General features: G+C 45.0%; 1 protein-coding gene across 1 annotated transcript in view; it reads right to left on the reverse strand.

The window, feature by feature from the left end:
- LOC137624223 (uncharacterized) overlaps positions 1-19,233 on the reverse strand; it is an 80,985-nt gene that overhangs the window by 48,004 nt on the left and 13,748 nt on the right. The window contains exons 4-7 of the mRNA XM_068354725.1: positions 2,918-3,011; positions 1,219-2,749; positions 299-853; positions 42-161 (exon numbers count right to left, since the gene is read on the reverse strand). Of these exons, the coding sequence (XP_068210826.1) occupies positions 42-161; positions 299-853; positions 1,219-2,749; positions 2,918-3,011 (2,300 nt within the window). The remainder of the gene's footprint in view (positions 1-41; positions 162-298; positions 854-1,218; positions 2,750-2,917; positions 3,012-19,233) is intronic.

A 19,233-nucleotide genomic window follows, 5' to 3' on the forward strand; every position in this document is an offset into this window, starting at 1 on the left:
TACCATAAAAACAAAGAGCAAATTCTTCAAGTATTAAATACCTTTCATATCTACTCCAATAAGTTTCACTTGAGATTTGTCACCAAATACTTTGAGATAATTGAGAATGCGCTCGGCTCTCTCAGCATGTTTTCGTTGTTTATAATTAATCATGATAAACCCTGAAAAGGAAAGAGCTTCCATTAAAATCTGGTAAAATATAGACTAATAAATATTACTGAACCACATTGAACTATTCAATCAATCTGTCTCTATGAAACACACTGACATTCATTTCCAAACAAATTTAGTGACTTACGGGCAGGCTGATCCTTTTGGTTGAGAGGCCATTTCATTTCTCCCATCTCTCCAAACTCCTTTAAGAGTGATCTGGCTTGATTCTCATTCATGTCCGTCTCCACATTTTGAATGACAAGGTGGCCCTTCATTTCTGTCTTCAAATTTGGTGGTGCCTGGATTGTGCTGGTTGCATTTGAAGCTGCCAACTTTTCAGACACTGGAGCAACTGAGATTGAAGGCACATATGCGGATGCAGCTGCCGGGACGGTCGCATTACCTAGGGTCGTCCAGCTACCGAGATAAGGATCCTGGGAGATGGGCCCTTGAAAACCTTGATAGGCAGCCCCTTGGAATGCAATGCCTTGTTGAGTAGCTGCTGGATATACAAGAGCATGAGGATAAGCAGCAGCAGTGCCAGCTACAACAACCGGTAGACCCTGTACCCCCATTGAAGAGAACTGCGGATTCATCAGTACATCCGCATTTGGGTATGTATATCCAACTGTAGCAGTACCAGTGGTTGCCCCATTCACAGGATTTTGATAATCAACACCAGGTGGCAACAAGTCAGCACCTGCAGATCATGAATAAACTCAATTACACCAATTAACAGAATAACCTAAACACCAGAGAATAGTACACAGTATATAAATAATCGACAGCCTGACCAGTACAACATCTATCATCATTCATTAGACTTAATTTGTAACATCATCCACTATATTCTTTATTTCAATAATCCACCACTCCCATACTTATTTATGTACATTATCTGAGTGTTATTCTTACTCTTTTTGTGAAAATCTACAAATATAAATTCTACATTGTAAAGTATACCCTAAAATTTAAATGGCTATCTTATGCAATGTGAAAAAATTAAGCTATAGGAGTCTAGCCTACAAAACCACAAACTAAACAAAAATCAATAGAATTGCTTACCCGTATCATGAACAGTAATAGGAGTTTCAAATGAACCTGGTTTCATTGCCGATTTCGTTTCACAGCCCACCAAATAGTGTTCGAGCATACCTGCCATCATTTTGGACCAAATTTTTTGCACTTCTTTCACCTTAGGGAGAGTAACATCCTCCACATACTCTAAAACTGGAGGTCTTTCATTTCTGTACTTCTTCAAAAGTTCATAAGGGTAAGAATCTCTCTTCAAACTACCAATAATTTTATCCAACCATTTTATCTCCAAATCCTTGGCACTCTTAATCCATGTACTAGCCATTCCAACGAAATGGGGGACATAAGGATCTCGCTTGTACATCCTGTGAATAGCATCATGACTGTGACTGGTGGCATGGCCAGACCAAATTGCACACAAAGGCATAATAGGAGCTAAAAATATACCAGACTCTTCCTTCAAATTGTTAGTGACTTGTGTGGCAAAAGAAAATGCATCCCTTACTATGATATCTACCATCTGATTAATTTTCATATCCTTGAAATCTGGGTCACCTCCTGTTTTGTCATTCTTGGTAACAAATACAGGAATAGGGTCGGCGCAATTCAATATTTTACACTTAGGTGGGCCTGAATCATCCATCTCTGCAACTTCTGACACTCCAGACAAAATTACCCACAACGTTCGACAGGGGTATTTTTTCTGCAATTCATTTAAAAAGGCCAGTCCATCTTCATCGAAATCTATATTCTCATTCAAATGTTCAATATTCAAGTGCTTGGTTAAATTTTGCAAATCCTTTGTAAATGATGTATTTCCTACAACTACTGCTTTTGTAAACTTCTCAGTACTATCTGGTTCCTCCATGGGAACTTCCACCTTACTGTCCCTACGGGAGGAGGTAAGTTTTCCTAGGATCTTTGCAGTTGGGAAAGGAGTTTCCAAAGCTAAATTAATGAACTTCTCCATAGTCTCAAACCATCTCTTCAACCTAGTGTCATATCTCTCTTGAGCAAGCACAGAAAACAAGTTTGCCTCTCCACTGTCTCTGTACTCCCTTAAGGCTGCAACATTTAACCACGGCTTGTTTCTATCACAAGCACGATTTATCCATTCCTTGCAAAATATGTTGAACTTTTTACGCACTTTTTCATAAGTCATCTTGGTTGCAACGAGGCTAAAGCCCTCTGCAGCCACATGCAACTTTTTGTGGACTTTGTAATGGTCTGTAACTGCCAAAAGGCCTGGCAAAGGGGGAACAAAGGTGATAAAGGACTCTGATCCCAACTCTTTTTGAACAGAGTCACAAGTTTGGCGACACAGATCCATTACGTAATCTATTATACTGGTTTTGGTCTCTGTTGTGTTCCCACTGGATTTTACTATAATCCTCAAGGGGTCTTTGCAATTCCTGCAACTTGCGGCTCTCTCGTCGTCAATAAAGGTATAAATACCTGCTAAGAGTATCCACAAAGTATTCTTTCCATAATCTTTTCTGTGCTTCTGTATTATGTGAAGCAATGTTCCAGAACTTAGGCTGTCTTCATATATCACCTTCACCTAAAAAGAGTAAGACGAATTCAACAGTAACTGTTATCATAAAAAGGCATCTAAGTACAAATTTAACATGAATTTCTGCAAAGCCACTTCAACATGATAATAATTATAATTGTATAAACCAATAAAATTGAAACATTAAATACAGTGTCTATAAAAAAATATGCTTACATAATTATTCTCCACGCCCTTCAACTGTCTTTTATAGAGGGAATTTGCCAAAAACACTACCCGACGGAAAAGGTCGCCTTTCTTGACATTAGTCCTGAAAATGATGAACAACATTAAACATCAAACTGGGATTTTAATTTCCACCTCATTACTACATTTTTAAGAGTACATTTTTACTAAAAGTGTCTAGCTACTTAACAAAAGAACAAATTATACAGGAAAAAACTCAATTCACCTATTCTCGAGGGCCTTTAGTTAAGCAATCTAGTGGATAATAGGCAGAATAAACTCTAAGGATGCAGAAGTTCTTTCCTGTTATACATTCACATAAGAGCAGCAAATGTACTTTAAATGTACAGTAAACTGTACTATTGCAGAGAATGTATTGTAATATAATTCTACTTAATATGGTACAGTAAATTAAAATCTTAACTTGGCAACATCAATGAATATGTATATGTGTGTGTGTGTGTGTTAACAACAGGGATGGCCAACCTTTGGCATATTCAACACTAAAAAGTGGAGCTTGACATCCATTAAAAAATATCAAAAGTATCCATTATTTTTAGCAAGGCAAGTCTTCTACCCAACCATTTCACCAACAGGCTTTGTTAGTTTACAACCAACATGCAGTCTTCCAGCTGTTTCATATCTCATACAAAAAAAAAAAAAAAATTCTATATATTGTTCATACACCCAGTGCAAAGGATGAGCAAACGAACAGCAGAGATTGTAATTGTGTACAGTTGGAAAAATTTATTAATTAGAGCTAGAACATCAGGAAAACCATTGTGAATTGTGCATTGTTCATATAGACTAGAAACAACAAAATCAGATTGGAATAGCTTGATCTTGGGTCTGAATCTTAGTGGGGGAAAAAAAAAAAAAGTTGAAAAAGTAAACAAATAGCTCTATTAAAAAACCTATTGCAATCCAAATTGAGGACCTTGTTCACCATGAATCTTGCCAACTGGAAAACCTTGTCCATTCTATTACATTTTTTCTTTAACTTAGGAAGAATCAACTGACAATCTGTGATCCAGTTAAGCATCTCTTTCAAATATTGATGACAATTTTAGCCTTTAAAGAAATTGTCATGTTGTGTACTTCATGGAAAAGAAATAGGTACTCACTTATTTGATAAATGTTATTTTGATAATAAAATAAATTTTTTAATATACTTACCCGGTGATTATATAGCTGCAACTCTGTTGCCCGACAGACAACTCTATGGTAAAAACTCGCCAGCGATCGCTACACAGGTTGCGGGTGTGCCCAACAGCGCCATCTGTCGTCCAGATACCCAGTACTCAATGTAAACAAAGACTCAATTTTCTCCTCGTCCCACTGCATCTCTATTGGGGAGGAAGGGAGGGTCCTTTAATTTATAATCACCGGGTAAGTATATTCAAAAATTTATTTTATTATCAAAATAACATTTTTCAATATTTAACTTAGCCGGTGATTATATAGCTGATTCACACCCAGGGTGGGTAGAGACCAGCAATATATGTTTACACTTTTATGAGCTAAGAGTTTTTATTTCATTTTAGAAGTTATCAAAATAACAAAAACAAAATAAATAGGTACCTGGTAAGGAAGTCGACTTGAACAATTACTCTGCCTTTTAAGTACGTCTTCCTTACGGAGCCTCACGATCCTCTTAGGATGCTGATCGACCCCTAGGATCTGAAGTATCAAGGGTTGCAACCCATACAACAGGACCTCATCAAAACCCCTAATCTAGGCGCTCTCAAGAAATGACTTTGACCACCCGCCAAATCAACCAGGATGCGAAAGGCTTCTTAGCCTTCCGGACAACCCAAAAAACAACAATAAAAACATTTCAAGAGAAAGATTAAAAGGGTATGGAATTAGGGAATTGTAGTGGTTGAGCCCTCACCCACTACTGCACTCGCTGCTACGAATGGTCCCAGTGTGTAGCAGTCCTCATAAAGAGACTGGACATCCTTTAGATAAAAAGACGCAAACACTGACTTGCTTCTCCAATAGGTTGCGTCCATTATACTTCGCAGAGATCTATTTTGCTTAAAGGCCACGGAAGTTGCGACAGCTCTAACTTCGTGTGTCCTTACCTTCAGCAATGCTTGGTCTTCCTCATTCAGATGGGAATGAGCTTCTCGTATTAACAGTCTGATAAAATAGGATAAAGCATTCTTTGACATAGGCAAAGATGGTTTCTTAACTGAACACCATAAAGCTTCAGATAGGCCTCGTAAAGGTTTAGTTCGTTTTAAATAGAACTTAAGAGCTCTCACAGGGCATAAGACTCTTTCTAGTTCATTGCCTACCATATTCGATAAGCTGGGAATATCGAACGATTTCGGCCAAGGTCGAGAAGGTAGCTCGTTTTTGGCTAGAAAACCAAGTTGTAGAGAACATGTAGCTTTTTCTGACGAAAATCCGATGTTCTTGCTGAAGGCATGAATCTCACAGACTCTTTTAGCTGTGGCTAAGCATACCAGGAAAAGTGTCTTTAAGGTGAGATCTTTCAGGGAGGCTGAATGTAGCGGCTCAAACCTGTCTGACATGAGGAATCTTAGTACCACGTCTAAATTCCAACCAGGTGTAACCAAACGACGCTCCTTCGTGGTCTCAAAAGACTTAAGGAGGTCCTGTAGATCTTTATTGTTGGAAAGATCTAAGCCTCTATGCCGGAAGACCGATGCCAACATGCTTCTGTAGCCCTTGATAGTGGGAGCAAAGTGATCGTTCTTTTCTCAGGTATAAGAGAAAGTCAGCTATCTGAGCTACAGAGGTACTGGTCGAGGATACAGATACTGACTTGCACCAGTTTCGGAAGACTTCCCACTTCGATTGGTAGACTCTGGGTGGATGTTCTCCTTGCTCTAGCAATCGCACTGGCTGCCTCCTTCGAAAAGCCTCTAGCTCTCGAGTCTTTCGATAGTCTGAAGGCAGTCAGACGAAGAGCGTGGAGGCTTTGATGTACCTTCTTTACGTGTGGCTGACGTAGAAGGTCCACCCTTAGAGGAAGACTTCTGGGAACGTCTACTAGCCATCGAAGTACCTCGGTGAACCATTCTCTCGCGGGCCAGAGGGGAGCAACTAGCGTCAACCTTGTCCCTTCGTGAGAGGCGAACTTCTGCAGTACCTTGTTGACAATCTTGAACGGTGGGAATGCGTATAGATCTAGATGCGACCTATCTAGGAGAAAGGCATCTATGTGTATTGCTTCTGGGTCTGGGATTGGTGAGCAATATATTGGGAGCCTCTTGGTCATCGAGGTTGCAAAGAGATCTATGGTTGGTTGGCCCCAAGTGGCCAAAGTCTCTTGCATACATCCTTGTGGAGGGTCCATTCTGTTGGAATTACTTGCCCCTTCCGACTGAGACAATCTGCCATGACATTCAAGTTGCCTTGGATGAACCTCGTTACTAGTGATATGTTTTGACCTTTTGACCAGATGAGCAGGTCCCTTGCGATCTCGTACAACGTCAGTGAGTGGGTCCCTCCTTGCTTGGAGATGTACGCCAAGGCAGTGGTGTTGTCCGAGTTCACTTCCACCACTTTGCCTTGAAGGAGAGACCTGAAGCTTTTCAAGGCCAGATGTACTGCCAGTAGCTCCTTGCAGTTGATATGCATTATCCTTTGACTCGAGTTCCATAGTCCCGAACATTCCCGACCGTCTAATGTCGCGCCCCAGCCTACGTCCGATGCGTCCGAGAAGAGAACGTGGTTGGGAGTCTGAACAGCCAGGGGAAGACCCTCTCTCAGGCTGATACTGTCCTTCCACCAAGTCAGGCAAGACTTCATCTTCTCGGAAATGGGGATCGAGACCGCTTCTAGCGTCTTGTCCTTTTTCCAGTGAAATGCTAGGTGGTATTGAAGAGGACGGAGGTGTAGTCTTCCTAATGAAACAAACTGTTCCAGGGATGATAGCGTCCCTATCAGACTCATCCACTTCCTGACAGAACATCGTTCCTTTTACAGCATGTTCTGGATGCATAACTGGGCTTGGCTTGTTCTGGGGGCCGACGGAAAAGCCCGAAAAACTAGACTGTGAATCTCCATCCCTAAATACACAATAGTTTGGGATGCGACCAGTTGTGACTTTTCCATATTGACAAGGAGACCCAATTCCTTGGTCAGATCTAGAGTCCACTTTAGATCCTTCAGACAGCGACGACTGGAAGAAGCTCTGAGAAGCCAGTCGTCCAAATAGAGGGAGGCTCGGATGTCCGCTAAATGAAGGAATTTGGCTACATTCCTCATCAGCCTCGTAAACACAAGAGGAGCTGTGCTTAGGCCAAAGCACAGGGCTTGAAACTGGTAGACAACCTTTTCGAAAATGAATCTCAGAAAAGGTTGGGAGTCCGGATGGATGGGGACGTGGAAGTAGGCGTCCCTTAGGTCTAAAGAGACCATCCAGTCTTCCCTTCTGACCGCTGCTAAGACTGACTTTGTGGTCTCCATGGAGAACGTCTGCTTTGTGACAAAGACATTCAGAGCACTGACGTCTAGCACCGGCCTCCACCCTCCTGTCTTCTTTGACACCAAGAAGAGTCGGTTGTAGAATCCCGGAGATTGAAGGTCCGAGACTCTGACCACCGCTCCCTTCTCTAGTAAAAGAGACACCTCCTGTTTCAAGGCTCGTCTCTTGTCTTCCTCTCTGTACCTGGGAGAGAGATCGATGGGAGACGTTGCTAGAGGGGGTTTCCGTACAAACGGGATCTTGTACCCCTCTCTGAGCAACTTTACAGATTGTGCATCTGCGCCTCTCTCTTCCCAGGTCTGCCAGAAGTTCTTGAGTCTGGCTCCCACTGCTGTCTTAAGAAGCGGGCAGTCAGACTCTGCCCTTAAAGGACTTGGTTCCTTTCTTCTTTCCTCGTTTCCCTTCGGCACGAGCACCTCCTCTGCTGGAGGCTCTGCCACGAAAGGGCGGAATAAAACGGGACGCTGGAGTGTCCATCCTTGGTCTAGCTGACAAGGTAGGCAAAGGGGTAGCTTTGCGAGCGGAGGACGCAACAAGATCGTGAGTGTCCTTCTGTATCAATGAAGCGGCTATTTCCTTAATCAGGTCTTCTGGAAAAAGGCACTTGGAAAGAGGAGCAAAAAGAAGCTCGGATCTCTGGCACGGTGTAACTCCAGCTGAAAGGAATGAGCATAGGTTTTCACGCTTTTTAAGGACTCCGGACACAAATGATGCAGCAAGCTCATTAGACCCATCACGTATGGCCTTGTCCATGCAGGACATAATGAGCAAGGAAGTCTCTTTCTCTGTCGGAGATATCTTTCTGCTTAGGGCTCCTAGACACCAGTCTAAGAAGTTAAAAACTTCGAAGGCCCTAAAGATTCCTTTCAAAAGGTGGTCCAGGTCCGAAGATGACCAACATATCTTTGAGCGTCTCATGGCAAGGCGGCGGGGAGAGTCTACGAGGCTTGAGAAGTCGCCCTGGGCAGAGGCAAGAACTCCCAAGCCGGGAACTTCTCCCGTGGCATACCAGACGCTCGATCTAGAAGAGAGTCTAGCAGGGGGAAACGTAAAGGCTGTCTTCCCTAAACTCTTCTTGGACTGCAACTATTCTCCTATCACCCGCAAAGCTCTCTTGGACGAGCGTGCGAGGACGAGTCTAGTAAAGGCAGGAGTGGTAGACGGCATGCCTAACACAAACTCTGACGGAGGAGAACGAGGAGCCACAGAAACAAACTGGTCAGGAAACATCTCTTTGAAAATGGCCAAAACTTTCCTAAAGTCCAAAGAGGGTTGAGTAGACTTAGGCTCGTCCAATTCTGATTGTGGTTCATCTATGTGTGCAGCAACACCATCATCAGAAAGTCTCTCATCCGATAACTGATGAGGAAACGGCAACGGAGTGGGTAACGGCTGGTTCGCTGAGTCCGGTCGCACGGGTGCATGCGTGACTGAGCCGGACGCAACGTCATGGAACTGCTGCCCAGTCTGTGAACTGGCAACAACCATGGCAGCGCGGGGATGCACAGCGTCTACTCCAGACTGTCTGTACTGATGTGGGTGCGCAGTGGAAACCACACTGGGTTGCGGAGGTTGACGCACCGCGTCAAAACAAAGCAACTCTGACGGTTGGTGAACCTCCCGAACGTCAACGGAGACCTCCGTGCGTCGCTTAACGTCAACATGCGGCTGGCAGATCACACTGGAACGCATGGGTGGCGGAACTCTCTCAACTGGTGTGCGTGAGAAGGTTACCTCAGCGTCCACAGGACGCACAACAGATCGTGTGGAAGGTTGTAGGCTAGGTACTGCACTAGCTGGTGCGGCAGCAACCTTCTCCGCACGAAAGTCCTGCATTAGAGACGTCAGTTTAGACTGCATGTCTTGCAGTAGAGACCACTTAGGGTCTACAGGAGCAGGTGCGGCGACAGACGGTGTTACTGTCTGAAGCGGTACCGCTTTGCCTCTCTTAGGCGGTGAGCAGTCATCGGATGACGGCAGCGAGTCCGAACTGACCCAGTGGCTACAACCGGGCCGTTGGACTTGCGCTGAAGGGACCGACTTGCGTTTAAGCGGTCGTGATACCTTGGTCCAGGGTTTCTTGCGAGAAACACCTTCCGAAGACGAGGTATAAATGGGCTCTCTCGTCTTAGTTAGGTAGGAGCGATCTTGGGTAGATACGCCCGATACCACGAAGGGAACGTCTGTTCGCTGATTAAAGCCTCTCGAACCCATGCGTCGTACGACATTGCTTCTCCCCTGGACTTGGGAGCTTGCAAGAGGTCCCGGACTAGGAGGACGACAGGCACGAACAGACGAACCCTCAAGCGCAACACTATCCACAACACTATCACTCGGCACTTTAGCACTTCCCACTGCACTTTTGCACTTAAACTCCTTCACATCCGCCATGAGCTGATTACGGTCACTAGCAAGGGACTCAACTCTCTCACCCAGAGCCTGGATGGCACGCATCATATCAGCCATCGAAGGTTCCTGAGTGCCAGGAGGGGGGTTAGGAGCAACCACTACAGGGGAAGGAATAGGTTGTGGGGCATGAGGAGAGGATATATCAATAGAACGAGAAGAACTTCTCCTAACTCTATCTCTCTCTAGCCTACGTGTATACTTTTGGAATTCGATAAAATCGAATTCCGAAAGCCCAACGCACTCCTCACACCGATCTTCCAATTGACAGGTTTTATCCCGACAATTGGAACAAACAGTGTGAGGGTCGATAGAAGCCTTGGGAAGACGCCTTGAACAGTCCCTAGCATTGCACTTCCTAAATTTTGGGACTTGTGAAGGGTCAGCCATTTTGAATTGGTCAAAGGGAAATTCAAAAACTATCAAAAAGTCATCAACAAAGAATCCGTTATCAAAAAGAGTTCAAGGATTTGTGTGAAGAGAAACCCTGCACAACGAAAGCTCAAAACTAGAATGAAGTACTTCACCAATTAGTTGTGGAAAAAACTCCAGTTTAGCAACAGCGAGTAAGTACGTCTTGTCGATAGCTCGACAGAGAGAAAATTGAGTCTTTGTTTACATTGAGTACTGGGTATCTGGACGACAGATGGCGCTGTTGGGCACACCCGCAACCTGTGTAGCGATCGCTGGCGAGTTTTTACCGTAGAGTTGTCTGTCGGGCAACAGAGTTGCAGCTATATAATCACCGGCTAAGTTAAATATTGAAAAAGTAAAATTATACCTAGAAAAAATTATAAATTAGGAAATTTGTATTTTTTTAATGATGTAAACCTTGGCTATTTATAGGGGTATTATTTTTGCCAAAGCTGAGAGGACGAGCCTATAGAATTTAGTGGGGGGGGGGAGACAGCTACATCTCCGAATCACACGTGACTGTGCTTCAATTTGCTTGGAGGTATGACTTAAGAAAGCGAACAGGGTTGGCAGGCAAGTATGTATAAATAGCAATAGTTTGCATAATTGGGGGAAAAAAATTATTTCTAAATTTGTAATTTGTTCCGTAACTGGAATACAAGCCAACACTTATAGGGATGACTCACCCATTAAAAGAGCCGATGTCCCTGGCAATCTGACTCTTGGCCTTACCCAGGGTACTCCGTACTCCTAGTGTATAGATAAGGAGACCCCAACACCTTGCTAAACCTGCTAAGCATGGTCTGCAGCCTACACAAGCCATGTGTTGAGTTACTAGCAATGCGACTGTCAATCAAGGTAAAAGTTATTCCGAGTCTGTAGGAAATAATTGAGTTGACCCAGACATTCCAATACCACCTACCCAGGGTATGGGGATGAAACAGTATTGGAACAATACTAAGTTACACAAGGGAGCAAGGGTTTACCTGCAGTGGTTGAGGCCAGCTTGTGCAGAAGATCCAGGATGCTGATTTTCCCAAGAGGGGAGGATGAAGAAAGGAGAAGAGCCAGACATTCCTTTTCATTCACTCAGACTGACACTGGGTAACCAATGTCCTCAACCCTATGCTAATTGTCCCATAAGGAGACGGAGATATTAAAGCAGCTCTTGTGCAAAGACCACAGGACTGACAAAGAACGTACCAAGTCCTGTTGGTCAAGTCTTGCAGGTGATGAGCGATGAAAATCGTTTGAAGTCTCCACACGGACACTTGCAGAACCTGTGTCACAGAGTAGGTTTTTATAAGGTCAGGGACATGGCTATGCCCAACATCATGCGCTCTGGGTTGACGTGTTAGAGGAGAATCAGGATTCAGAGCATGGTCAATGACCAGGCAAATTGTCGCCGAGCACATCCCTGGTGCCAGAAATGAAGCAAGCTGATAGTGAAACCAAAAGGACTTCTGCCCATCTCAGAATCTTTACTGCCAGAAGAGATAGGGTCTGCGAAAAAGTACCTCCTTGCTTGTTGATGTAAGCTACTACTGTGGTGTTGTCACTCATTACCACCACTGAGTAACCCACCAGGAACTGATGGAACTTTTGAAGAGCCAGGCAGACTGCCTTCATCTAAGAGATTTATGTGAAGGTACTTTTTGAACGCTGACCAAAGGCCTGAGGTCATGTGATACAGCACATGCCCCCCCCCCCCCCCCTGCTTTTGATGCGCCAGACAACAGCATAAAGTCCAGGGGAAGGACGAGAAGATCAATACCCTTCAGCAGGTACTAGTCTGTCACCCACCACTCGAGGTCTGTCCTTTCCTCTGGTCCTATGGGGATCAGAACGTCCAGGGAATCGAAGGCCTGATTCCCGTTGGGCTTTAGTTGCCATTGGAGGGATTGTATCCTGAGGTGGCCATTGGGAACTACACGGGTCAAGAGATAATGAGTGTACGAGGAGACAGTCACCCCTGGAGCTGTCTGAAAAAAGGTCTTGCAACATTCCTCAGCCTCACTACCCTGTCATCTGATGGGAAGGCTTTGTGGAGGTTGGTGTCTATTATCATTCCTCGGTATGCCAGTCTGAGTGGGAAGCAGGAATGACTTGAGGATTACCATGGTCCCCAGATCTTAGCAAAGCCTCAGAAGTTTGTCTGCGTGCTGACGAAGGGTTGCCACAGAGTCTGCTAGAATCAGCCAGTTGTCCAGGAAACGTAGGAGTCGGGTACCAATTTTATGATCCCAGGATGAAACTAGGGCGAACACTTTCATAAGGATCTTAGGTGCTTGAGGAGAGACTGAAGCACAGCACCATGAACTGGTATTTCTTGTTGTCTAGACTGAATCTCACATACTTCCTTGAAGACAGATGGATTGGGATCTGGAACTATGCGTCTTCTAGCTCCAGCGTGCAAATGAAGTCCAGTGATCTTATTGCTTGTCTGACCTTCTTGAACGTGGTGGGGACTTACGCCAGAAGAGCCAGCTCCTTTGCGTATCCCTTCGCACAGGAGCTCGATGATGCTGGGGTCTTGAAGGGACGCGATACCCTGAACATATCACGGAGATTGTCCAGTGTTCAGTTCCGAGCTGCTTTTTCTCTAAACAGGAAGACTTGGAGCCTTTCTTGTCCTTTATTATTATTATTACTCCGTAAGCTACAACCCTAGTTGAAAAAAAGAAAAATGTTTTAAGCCCATGGGCTCCAACAGGGAAAAATAGCCCAGTGAAGAAAGGAAATAAGGAAATATGTAAATGATTTAAAAAGTAATAAAAATAAAATATTTTAGAAACCAACATTAAAACAGACATTTCCTATATAAACCATAAAAAGCCTTATGTCAGCCTGTTCGAGAGGAAAGGGTTTTTTCATTAGACATCTTGTTGTCTGTTACTGCAGTCCTGTTTAGTCATTCTCGAATAGGCTGCTTGACCCTTAGAAGGCCTGTAGTACCAAGGATTTAGGTGTTATAGCCTTTTGTTGGCCATACATAGAAAGGATGGAATCCTCCCTGGGTCTGAGACTACTCAGGGCCTCCTCAATGAGCGAAGACTAGAAAGAGTCAGACAAGGACGCTTCCCTTTGAGAACTTAAGTCTGAAGTGATGGAAAAATGGGCCAGGCAACGCTTGTCGTGACATACTCAGGGACGAAACTGAACCTTGTCTTTCGCCTTCTCAATAATGGGATATGTCGAAAGAGAGACCATGAAGTTCCTTGATTCGTATAGTTGCTGTCCGAGTGTGTAGGAACATTGTGTTCTTAAATCAGGAGAAAATTTGTTGCCTGGTGAAGTGGAACATTTCACTAGGGATCGGGGAATTTGAACCATGTTCCGAGAGGAAGGTCTAAATTCAGACTGGGGAAAGGCAAGTTGTAAGTCCGTATGAGTTAGGAAAAATCTATCGATGACAGGGTGTCCCTTTCTTTCAGTTTGAAGGTTAAGGATCAAGGTTGAGTGATCATACCTGTCAAAACTGAATAGGGGGTCTTTTCCTCTTGTATGTACTCGAGGATTCCGCTATTGCTGGAATCGTGGTATCGAGTGGAGGCACACTTTCACACGACACCAACCACACAAGATGTTATACTGCCTGGTAGACTGATGCTGAGGAATTCCTCAGATATCTAGACAACCTTTTCGCAAAGAGGTATTGGGTAGTTTCCAGGAGTACAATCATAGCAAAGCTATAGCTTGTGGTAGGTGTCAAAGTAGGTTGTCTGTGATGTGGAGAGGGTTCTCTTGGAGACTATCAGGAGCTGCAAAGGTTTGGAAACCGCTCTGCATAATGCATAGCGGAGCAAGGAGAATCCTTGAGAGGTTGACCGATGTTCTAGCCTTCTTGAGTGCCCTTCTCCAGATAAAACAGGGACGAGACGTAAACGTCATTGTTGTACCCACCGTTGTTGCCCGAGAGCCTTGGGGTGGGGAGCAAAAGCAGCCTGAGATTCAGGAGCGTTGCGAACAGACCCCTAGTTGGAGGACCTCGTAAAGTCGGGACTCTGTCGGCTACATGGCGATCCAAAATACATTCGGTATACCTTATCTGAGATGCTGTGCACAGACTGTCTGCGAGCTCGTTCTTCCAGTCAAGAATGAAGCGGGCTGATAGTGGTACCGAACGGACTTTGGCCCATGTTAGTTTATACTGTTAGGTAGGAAGAGGCTACGACCAAGTTCCTTCTTGCTTGTCGATGCGAGTCTCTATGTGGTGTGTTGTCCATCACATCACTGAGTGGTTTATTAGGAACCGATAAGGCAGCTGAAGGACCAGAAAGTTGGCCTTCATCTTTTAAGAGATTAAAGTAAAGGTACTTTCGGGCTCTGTCCAGAGGGCTGAGGTTGTGTGGTACAGCACTATGGTCCCTCTTCTCTTCTTTTTCCGACTCAAGTCTCTTGGAATGGGAGTCGCTCTCGTTCCGAGAAGGTTTTGTGGAGACTGGTGTCTAGAATCATTCCCAGTTACACCAGTCTTCTGGGAGGGAAGTCGGTAGGTTACGTAGGTTTACACTGATCACTGGATCTTGGTAAAAAGACTTCAGAAGTTCCAGTGTTAATGAAAGGTTGCCACTGAGTCTGCTGAAGTCAAGTCAGTCAGTCGACCAGAGACAGAAGCCGATCCTGTGAGACCAGGATGGGTGTAGTGGAAAGATTGAAGCACAGTGCCTTGAAATGGTGTTTCATGTTTGTCTAGACTGAATCTTCCAACCTTCCTATATGGATGGTTTGGACCTGGGAGTAAGTGTCCTAATGAAGACCCGAGATCTTAGCCCTTGTTCGAACTCCAACATGGTGTGGACATCAACCCAAGGGGACAGCTCCTTGCGGATCCTTTTGCATGGAAGATTATTGACGCTGGAGTCTTGACTCGTGTCGTAAAGGATCAGGCGCGATACTCAGTATAAAAATTCTTCTCTGAGAGAGAATTCCTTTAACTAACAGAAGGAAGGAAACGCTTAGCCTTACTATGCGCCCTGATGGGATTGATGCTCTTCCTTAGAATAGAATCAATCTGGCGAATGTTAATCAACGGTTAACTGTTGGGTATCGTGGTTACTGTGCAGTTGGAGAGTGCTCGCAAGTAGTTCTCTGTCGACAAGCCGTTGATGAGGGTTTTCGAACGTTTGCCGATCACTTTAGTGAGATGACGAATGTTGTATGAAGAGTTGAATTGAATTGAATATAGGATTTAGGCATTAAGCCAAGCACTGGGGCATCAAAGGTTGTATGAAGAGGTTGACTAGAGCAGTTGGAGAGTGCTTGCAAGTAGTTCCCTGTCGACAAGCCGTTGAAGAGGGTTTTCAAGCGTTTGCCGATCACTTTAGTGTGATGACGAATGTTGTATGAAGAGTTGAATTGAATTGAATATAGGATTTAGACATTAAGCCAAGCACTGAGGCATCAAAGGTTGTATGAAGAGGTTGACTAGTAAGTTCGAGTCATGAACTGCTGGCAAATCGCCGATGACCGACGAATCGGCAGTCTGTGAGCCGATGGCGAATTAAGAGATCAGCAAGCTGTTTATGGTCCCCCTGGTTGGTCAGAGATGAGCAAGCTGAAGATGGGCTGGTCAGAGATCAGCGAGCTAGTTCAATGATCGAAGAAAAATGAGCTGCCCATCCGTGATCTAGTAATCAGCAAGCTGATGACTGGTTATTGACTAGCAATCAGTGATTGAAAACGCTGGCAATTGGAGATCGTTAGTCATTGGAGGGACTTGAGGTCAAAGATCAGCATTGAGCTAGCAATTGGCGATCCGGTGATCGGCGACCTAGCGATCAGTAAACTGTGAACTAGCCATCAGCAAAAAGTGATCTAGAGATCAGACTGTTGATGCTTTTCTGTTTGCTGACGGTGGTCTGTCAAGGAAAAAAGAAAGTTCAGAACAGACAGGGACCAAGGATTCCCCATTTCGATTCCCCTTGTAGGATGGAATCTTCGGGATCTTGAATTCTTCTGTGAAGCCTTATTCCTCTTTCCCGGTGGCAATGTTTGTGTGTCTGCGGTGAGGAATGGGGCAATGGTGACCTGTCCAAAAAGTTTTAATCCTTTCTACTGCCTATTGCGCCAGTGTGTAGGAGAGTACTGGAGCGATGGCATACAGGATGATGCTGGTGCTCAATTTCTGCCTGGAGAGCAGGCAAGTGCTGGCTCTTGGACAAGAGCTGGTGCATTGGATCTGCGAGCCCTGACTCTTTGGCAAGAGCTGGCGCATTGGATCTGAGACCGTAACTGCACAGAAGGGCGCAAGAAAGTGCGGAAGAGCGCTGGCGCTCAGTAAGGCACTCTGTAGTTTTGTGCATTCTCACTAAAATGCGCCGAAGCGTTGACTGTCAGAGGGCGCGCAAACGAAAGACTGTCAGAGGGTGCGCGAACGGATGACTGTCGGAGGGCTCGCGCGCACGGAAGATTGTTGGTGCGTGCGCGAAGGTAGTGTTCGTAGGTTGGCAGGTCAGCTGGCAGGACGATCAGGAACTGGGATGTGCCCTTTGGAAGGGCGAGCATCCACCGATGGGACCGTAAAAAGGCCCCCGTTAGAGACCAGGACCGAAGTCCAAAGGACTACGTTGCAGCGCACGGTTGCGCTGGTAGATCGGTAGGTCAGCTGGCAGGACTATCAGGAGCATCCACCGATGGGGACTGTAAAAAGGTCCGCGTTAAGAGTCGAGGACCGAAGTCCAAAGGACTACGTTGCAGCGCAAGGTTGAGCTGGTAAATCTGTATGTCCTGGTAGGTTTGCTTGATCCTCCAAAAAGGTGTCTCTATAGAAGAGACTTGAAAACACCCGTGATGACGCCCATGAGGGCCGGTGGATCAACAAGCTGACCTTTAACACTAGCGATCCTCCGAAGAGGAATCTCTGAGTGGCCTCTCTCGCAAACGAGAGAGGTGAACACTTCGTAGAAGAGACTAGAAGACGGCCCTCAATCAGTGAATCAGCAAGCTGACCTTTAACAGTAGCGATCCTCCGAAGAGGAGTCTCTATGAGTGGCCTCTCTCGCGAACACGAGAGGCAAACATTTCGTAAGACACTAGAAGATGCCCATTGAGAGCCGGTGGATCAGCAAGCTGACCTTTACCAATAGCAATCCTCCAAAGAGAGTCTATGAGTGGCCTCTCCACGAATGAGAGGGGTAAGCACTTCGTAGAAGAGACCTGCCAAGACCGTGCTCCGGCCCTGAAGGAAGAGAAACTCAGCAAGGGGGGGAGAGAAGTCTGGGCGAAGGCAGCAACATCAGTCTGAGACGTTGAATTTATTAAAATGTGGGAAGTTCTCCCTCTGAAGGGAGAAACAACCTCACACCTGGAGAGGAAACTTCCCTTGGAAGAGAAGTTGTCCAACCCCTGGAGGCGAACCTCAATTAGCGTTTTAAGATGATCTAAGTGCTGGTCATGTTGTCACGGGAGTACTTTTAAGAGAAGGGATGACGCCCATGACGACGTCCTCTCAGGGACGGCAGTGACAGCAAATTCCCCACGAATGAACAGAACAGCTCTGCTTCGTCGGCACTCTTAGTCGAACGAAGAAAAACTGCATAGTCAACTGGGAAAAAATAATATTAATTATTTAAGAGAAATTCCCAAGGGAGGAACTCCGAAGAGGAACCCCGAGGGTACAACATAAAGTAAGTATTGCGCTGACAAAAAAATTAATTATTTAACAAATTCCTTGGGAAGGAACTCCGAAGAGGAACCCCGAGGGAACAAGATAAAATTAAGAATTGCGCCCTTCCTTCCCCAGTTGACATCCGCGGGAGAAGGTGGGAGCGGAGTAACTGTAATAAAAACAGAATTACAATTATTTAAATCAGCTAAGAATATTCACTAATAGTGAGAACCACTGATCCCCAGAAGGGAAGTGTTCCCCACGGAGAAAAGCTGAAAAGTTAAAATACAATTATATTTTCACTAAAAATAATTGAGACCATCAGAAGAGCAACCTAACCCGGCCACGGGAAAGGAGCTTCCCCAATAGTACACTGTTGTTGTAAAGGTGAACGACCTCCAGAAGAGAAAGAACGTAGTCAATCTGCGAGAGGCCACATTCCCTTGGCTCAGAAATCCATGTTTCCGGTAGGAAAAAGGAAAAGGCGAAGACAATAGTTGAATGAAGAGGGTCCAGGCGATGACGATTCCCCTGCGGCGGCCGAGTTAACGGTTATACTGTATGCCAATGGGAAGACCGATGGACCAGAGAGGGATAGGTCGTTCCCCACGAAGTGCAACTGTGCTGGCCTTGCTAATGTGCGCAAGTGTCGTTGTCGTATATGTACTGTATTACACACACAGCACAAACACTGATAAGGCAACTTATCACTTTCTATACACATATACAGTACATCAACATTAAGAATGTTTTCATATATATATACACACGTGTAAGAAAAAGACAAAAATTAATGGCAGTCCAGAATAGGCGAGGAGGGTGAGAGGAAACAACCGCTCTCGATCCGAGCCAAAAGTGAGGTGACTAAATCACAGGTGTGTGAACGGGAGTGGTAGCAAGCTAACCCCCCCACCCCGCTAACTAGCGGTGTGGGTAGTTAACGCTCGCTAAATTTTAATGGCTCATCATTTCAGCTCCGTCGAAAGTATAACCCCTAATAAATAGCGTGGTTTGTATTGCAGTTACGGAATAACTAGCATACCCACAATCAGATGGTTACAAACCTCCTGATTAACTCGTACTTTCCTAGAGGGAAATTTTTGCAAGTTAAGAAAATGTGATATCTTTCATTCAAGGGAAACCGTAAGAGAAGCACTCCGGAGTTTCATTGAAATGAAACTTAATAATCAAAGCCAGATATAAACCACAGAATACAAGCAGGATGGAAGAATTGGAAAAAAGTGTGTGGAGTACTATGCGACAGGAGAATAGGGGAAAGGTAAAGTGCACAGGACAGTTGTGAGACCGGCAATGATGTATGGAGCGGAGACGTGGGCAATAAAGAAGACAGAAGAGAAGATGGATGCGGCAGAGATGAGAATGTTGAGACGGATGTATGGGGTGACAAGAAGA

Source organism: Palaemon carinicauda, chromosome 31 (genome assembly GCF_036898095.1).
Source record: "Palaemon carinicauda isolate YSFRI2023 chromosome 31, ASM3689809v2, whole genome shotgun sequence".
Lineage (NCBI taxonomy): Eukaryota > Metazoa > Arthropoda > Malacostraca > Decapoda > Palaemonidae > Palaemon > Palaemon carinicauda.